We start from the raw sequence: 6,364 nt of genomic DNA, 5'->3' as shown, positions 1-6,364 counted from the left end.
TTTTGCGATCTTTAAAGCCCTTTGTAGGCTGAAATCAGAAGTAGCGAGAGCAATGCTGAAGCCGTCAGCAAAAAGGCACAAAATCTTAGGTAAAATGAGATGCTCTTTCCTTTCGCGAGTCCTGTGAGCCATCAAGCACTAAAATGGAATGCCTGTTAAGCTAATTTTTTTTTTTAAACTGGATAAAATCTCTCTAGGATATAAATACATTAAACAGGAAAACATAGAAAATTATATATATGTACAAATACTTTTGTTTTAGCATAATATATATTAACATAAATATTCCTATAATGCTAATGTTTCACAAAGCATAATCTCCTTTTTCTGAGCTTCAAAAAAGGTGCTTGAGTAATATATAATTACGAAGCTTCCTATCACGGAAGCAGTCTCTAATCTGCATACCAGTAAGTACAAAACCCAGTCTCTTTTTTTTTCTCTCTTTCAGTATCGAGCAGGAACTTTGTCCAACAAAGTTTCTTCTATTTTCCACCTTCCGAAAATCTTAGGAACCCACCAGAGAGGCTGGTGGTTTTCAGGGGAAAGCCTGCTGTGGTTGTCCTCATCTCTGGTAGTATCTTTACATGATCCAGTGCTAATATCATACAAAACAAAAAAAAAGGAAGTTTAGGCCGCAGCCTCGCGCTGTCCTTGCCAAGCAACTGGCCATTAAAAAGCAGCACACAGTACACTTTAAGATGGCCTCAGTCAACCCACCCTTAACATCTGCCATGCTCTTATAAACAACAACAGCAACAAAAAAATCCATGTTATCTTAAGTTTCCATGTGTACAGAAAACATTGTCTCTATGGTAGGCCTGGAACCATGTTGATTCTCTTATATAAGTTTGTACTTGTGGCGCACTCTAGGACGTTCATGCCAAGGGCTCTTTCTCTCTAGTTTTCAGTGGGTTAGGCTTTGTCATTAACGAGTACAGACAGCGAGAAAACTTAAAAGAGTCTACCAACTTGGAAAGTTGCTGTTTGGTAGTCAGCCTGAAAGGACTCTCCTTCTGCACCATGTCCTTCTCCTCTCTACAGCTATATATTACATGCAGAAAAACCATAGTAACTTTAACTTTGGTGCTAAAGTGTTCTAGGAAACACTTGGTCAAATATCACAAGGAAAAGTGGGAATGATTTTTTTTTCTCTCTGGCACAAGGCAGGAGTGAAACGGAGCCCATCTCGTTAAAGTCTCAGAGCTGTACATGAATTCACAAACCCAATACAGTCCATTAAGCAAGTGCACAATTGTAGCTGTTTTTTTTTGTGATTTTTTTTTGTGTTTTTTTTGTAGCGGGTAAAGAAAAAAGTCTTTCTGCACAGAGAGGTGTCTCACACCGTCTGATAGAAGCTGTCCACTTGTAAGTTGTTTTGCTTTGTGTTTGGCATGCTGTAGAAACCGCTGTGTCTGGAGTCTGGGTCCGCCATTCTCAGCATCCTCTGGGAGCTGTCCACCTGAACCATGGTTCCTTTCTTACAGTCCACATACACCAGCTGGTTGTTCAGACATGAGGGCTGGTGGAGCAAGCAAGATAAACAAGACTTAGTTGGAGTCATTCCCAATCCCTCAAACATATTCTCAAGTACACCAATTTCTTTTAACGTGCTTACAATTTTACATCAGTTGCATTTTGTTCACAAGTACTTTCCTCCCTGCTCCAATCCTCTCCTGATGGTGCTGGACTATGGTTCCGCAGACCCTGAAAGCCCAGTCACTCACCTCTGTGAGGATTGACATTCATGGGATATCAAGTGGGGGTTGTTAAAGCCTTAAAAATCAGAATCCCACCTCCACCCTGCCCACTTCTGCCTTTAATGGAGGTGTGGGCGGGTGACCAAGCTATACCAAGGAGGTGGCTCAGCATCTTGAATATTATGATGAGGTCCTAGTTGTTATTCAACTTTTAAAAAATTTTGTAGGGTTGAGTACACATAGGTGAGGGCTGCCGGACCAAGGAGCTACGACTGCCTGCTTGGGTGACCCCCCCTGCGATTGGACATTCCACTCTGACCTTCTCTGTGAGGCTTCTGACCGCTCCCTACACATGGGCCTCCATGATCCCCCTCCCCCAGGATCACTGGCCTTGGGATCGCAACCGACCCCATCCCCTGCTAGGCATGTACCCTGCAGCCTCCACCAACCTGTTTCCCCACCTGAAGGGAAGCAAAACCTGTCAGTCAGGCTTGCATCTGGCAGGGGAACTGGTTGGTAATGTCATACACACGCAGGCGGGGCAGGGCATCTTGACCTCTGGGTTCCCCACGCCTTGCCGGCAATGCTCTGGCTCGCAGGGGGTTGAGCAAGTTAAAATCCTGGCCTCTGTGTCCACAGGGCTATCCCACTATCGGGGTATCATAGTCATTATAAATTTGACCCCCACCCGACCTTCACACACAGACACAGACGCTGTCCAGCAGGGCTGCTGGATAGCGACAGGAGCATGAACCCTGATTTGTGCTTTGGCTTTCCTAGGTCAGGAACACCATCGCTGCCCCATGTAAGATCCACTAACTGAGCTCATGCTACAAATTGAATTTTGGGCCTTCTTGCTGGGTATGGCTCATTGGCGTCCCTGGTACAGAGTGAGGCAGGAAGGGAACTTGACTCACAGGGTTTCGATTGGCAGGTTTCTTCAAAAGGGAATCGAGGTAGCGGGGGTGACAGTAGATTGGTGTTCCAATACCACAGTCTCATTGCCTGACCATGTGAATGAAATTTGTCTTGGGCAGAAAAGGGAGGGGGGTATCATATCGGATCAGCTGTTATACACAATGTCTAATATTTAGTTTCATTGCAGACAATTTCTACAGCCAGGGCAACATTCCCCCCCCCGTTGGGGGGGGGTGGGGGTGCGGGAGCGGGCAGGCGGGCTTCCGATCAGCGCCCCCAATTGGGGGCGCGCTGACATTTTACGTGGGTGGGCCAATTAAGGCCCGCCCAGAAGCGCTATGCGCTCCTTGTGCGGGTGGGGGGGGGGGGATTCCCTCAGCCGGGAGTGCGCTCTTTCGTGCATGCGTGTGAAAGAACGCTCAGATCTCCCTGAGGCTAAGTGCCGCCTCAGGGAGATCGGCTCCGATTTAAACTTTCAATGAAGGTGATAAAAAAAATTCCCTGCCATGTCCCCTCATGTGACATTGTCACATGAGTTGGTATATGTCCATAACTTTTAATTAAAATTTAAGTACCCTCATGAAACCTCATCCCGCCCGTGGATGAGGTTTCATGCTTTTTCCGAGGCCTGCCAGGGCTCCCGGCCTGCCCGACAACCTTAAAGTTGGACAGGCAGATCCATCAATCATGTTAATTGTTTTTTTTAATGGCCTTAATGGGCTGTTGACAGTTTGGCGGGCGCGCAGCCGAACTGAAAATGTGAATGATGCGGGGTGACGTTGGGACGCACGCCTGACGTATTCCCCGCCTCATCTTACGCGTTGGCGAGTGGGCCCCGCCCCCGCTCGCCGACCAGAAAAACCTGCCTTCAGTTTCTCAACAAAATGTTAAATTTCAGCCTCTGGGTTAATGACTGGCTGCGTTTATCTTTTCTCACTGAGATTGGTTTGCAGCTGTAACAAGCATGACGAATGTCACATTTTGAAATATGATGCCTGCTTTATGACACCCGTCGCAGAACTCTTATATGTATTTCCACAACTTTTATTATCCTTTAAGAATCAACCTGGTCCTATCAAAACCTGACACTTCATTCTATCACTCGCTTTAATACACCACCATCCTTTTGGCATTTGCTCTACATTTAAGCTCACACACTGTACTAGTTCAAGAAGGAAGCACAGCACCCACCTTCTTAGGGCAATTAGGGATGGGCAATAAATGCTGGCCTTGAAATCAACGCCCATATCCCATGAACGAATAAACAGAACACTATCAAATGGAACTCACTCACTCTTTAATGCTGTGAATCTCCTATTTTGTAATTCTTTTTTTTAAGTTGCAGTTCAGTACAGTAAGTAAAAATGAAGTTTTTGTAAAATAACTCAGGCCAATTTAGTAAATGCTGGAGTGTCGTGCAAGGTCTCTTGACAAGGAACCAATTATCATCAACAACAATCTACATTTGTAAGGGGCCCTCAGTGTAGGAAAAAGATCAAAGATACTTCACAGAGAGAGGAAGGATCAGCTGTAGAATAATGATAGAGAGGTTTAGAAAGTGAGTTCAAGAGTAGAGCAATTAAGCACTCAAAGGTTCCACAACCATTGTCGGGGGAAGCCAAAGAGCAGTGGCTGGAACATAAAGTCAGGGAATATTGACTGAGGTGAGGCCGTAGATGGGCCTGAAGGTAAGGATAGCGGAGATGAGAAAATTATTTTTTACGCACTGCCTCAATGTGTGGTGGAAGCAGATTCAATATGCACTATAAAAAGGGAATTGGATATATAGTTGGAAATAAAAATAAATTCAGGACTATGGGACAGAGTGGGTAGGGAGTGAGACTAATTTGTGTAATACAATGGACCAATGACCTCCTTATGTGCTATAGTGGGCCAATGGGAAAAAAAACAGACAGAGGTGATGGAGAGGAGAGACTTAGGGCAGCATGTTGGTGCCAATATGGGGGCAGGAAGCAAGATGGGAAGGCCAGGAATTCCCTGGCTGGTGTGTCAGCTCCCCATCACAGACCAGGCAACTAGCCATTTTCTTTAGGCTAAATTGGGTCTGGAATGGCTACCCACCCGAGAATGGTAGGCAGCTTATTAACTCATTTGAAAGGCCAATTAAGGCCATTGACCGGAGGCGGACAAAGTCTCCTACTGGCCCTCCAGCTTCAAGAGCCCGCCCCACCATCCTTAATTGGATGGCAAGCGCACCCTCTTCCCACTAATTGGACAATCCTGTAGAAGTCGCTGTCAGGTGTTCCTGACAGTGTAGGGTCAGGACCTGCACTTGATCCTGATGTCCCGACCCCAAATGTAAAATCCTGCCCTGAGTCTGGGGAATTTGGAGTTCCGGTCAGTATACATCAGGAAGCTGGTGAGGAGGTTGCTGGAGAAGTTGTGTCTTGACGGAATGCAAGTGTGAATCAGGATCTTGATGGGGTGTGGGGGGGGGGGGGGGGCGGGGGGGGGGTGGGTGCTGAGTTAGCAGCACAGGCAGCCAACATTGTGTTGATGGGAATAAGCAGCTTCGGTGATAGATGTAACACAGGGCTTGAAGCTCAGCCCAGGATTGAATCGGATGCCAGGATTGTGCACTATTCGGGTAGAAGCTAAGTGGGCAGTTGGGATGGAAGATGGATGCTTTCAGTACAGAATGCTGGTGGGAAAGAAAGAAGATGTTTTTTTTTTCTCTCACTGAGCCCTGCAATTACCCAGCAAACTACTTTTAACTTCCAAAATGCTCAGAGGTACCATTCATTTTAGTTTTTGTTTATTTATAAGGACTTTCTCTTCCTTTCCCAAGTCTCAGATTCTCGTTGGATACAGTCCAACTTTCCAATGCGCAAGCTGGGATGGCTTTCCCAGGTAATGGTGCTACTAAATAAGTCAACTTGTGTGAAGCCACATATGGTCACTCTGTCTGAAATCAGATAGGTCAACCCCACCCAGGGTTTGAACTTAGGATCTTCCTGCTGGTAGGGTTCAGTGACGGGCAGTACAATCACCAATGGCTATGTCAGCAATTAAGACTATTAAAAGCTGCAACTATCATGGGGAGCCTGAGTCAATACTTAATGGCTATGTTTATATGGGGCTGTTTTTAACTTAAGGTGTATCAGATTGACAGCTTGTTGTATACTGTTGGATTAAAGGGGAAAAAAAAAAGACTTACATTTATATAGCGCCTTTCATGACCATCAGTCATCTCAAGGCGCTTTGCAGCCAATGAAATATTGTGAAGTGTAATCACTGTTGTAATGAAGGAAACACTGCAGCCAATTTGCACATTGCAAGCTCCCACAAATAGAAATGTGATAATGACCAGATAATCTGTTTTTGTGATGTTTATTGAGGGACAGATATTGGCCAGGACAGTGGGGAGAACCCCCTTGCTTCTCTGCGAAATAGTGCCTGGGGATCTTTACATCCACACGAGCGGGTAGGTGGGGCCTCGCTTTAAGATCTCATCTGAAAGACAGCACCTCCAGCAGTGCCGTACTGTCCCAGTCAGGAATTTTGTGCTCAAGTTCTACACTACAATTGTCACATAAGGTTTGAACTTCACCAGCCATCTCCTTCTGAAACCAAGAACTAAGAACCTGTACATCCTGCCTTTTCCCCGCGCTACTTATTATTAGCTGTCCTTAAACAGTGAATTGCCAAGCGCACTCAGGTAATTGGCATGGAGGAGCTATGGAGCTCAATTAACAACAGGAAAGATGCAGTAATTAACCTGGAGTGAT

The 6,364-nt window shown here is 45.7% G+C and overlaps 1 protein-coding gene across 5 annotated transcripts in view; it reads right to left on the bottom strand.

Annotated features, from left to right (window-relative positions):
- Positions 1-434: 434 nt before the first annotated feature.
- crim1 (cysteine rich transmembrane BMP regulator 1 (chordin-like)) overlaps positions 435-6,364 on the bottom strand; it is a 212,232-nt gene continuing 206,302 nt past the window's right edge. For 3 of the 5 annotated variants that reach the window (XM_078557349.1, XM_078557344.1, XM_078557347.1), the window contains 2 exons: positions 1,343-1,519; positions 435-595 (listed from right to left, as the gene is read on the bottom strand). In XM_078557349.1, coding sequence (XP_078413475.1) covers positions 581-595; positions 1,343-1,519 — 192 coding nt within the window. In that variant the 3' untranslated portion in view covers positions 435-580. Of the gene's footprint in view, positions 596-1,137; positions 1,520-6,364 lie in introns of those variants that run through there. The other 2 variants (XM_078557345.1, XM_078557348.1) reach the window with 1 other exon arrangement.

The sequence above is a fragment of the Cetorhinus maximus genome, chromosome 14, assembly GCF_964194155.1.
Source record: "Cetorhinus maximus chromosome 14, sCetMax3.hap1.1, whole genome shotgun sequence".
In the NCBI taxonomy this organism is placed as follows: Eukaryota; Metazoa; Chordata; class Chondrichthyes; order Lamniformes; family Cetorhinidae; genus Cetorhinus; species Cetorhinus maximus.
Note: the sequence above shows the minus strand (reverse complement) of the source record. Positions and strands in the feature narration are given on the sequence as shown.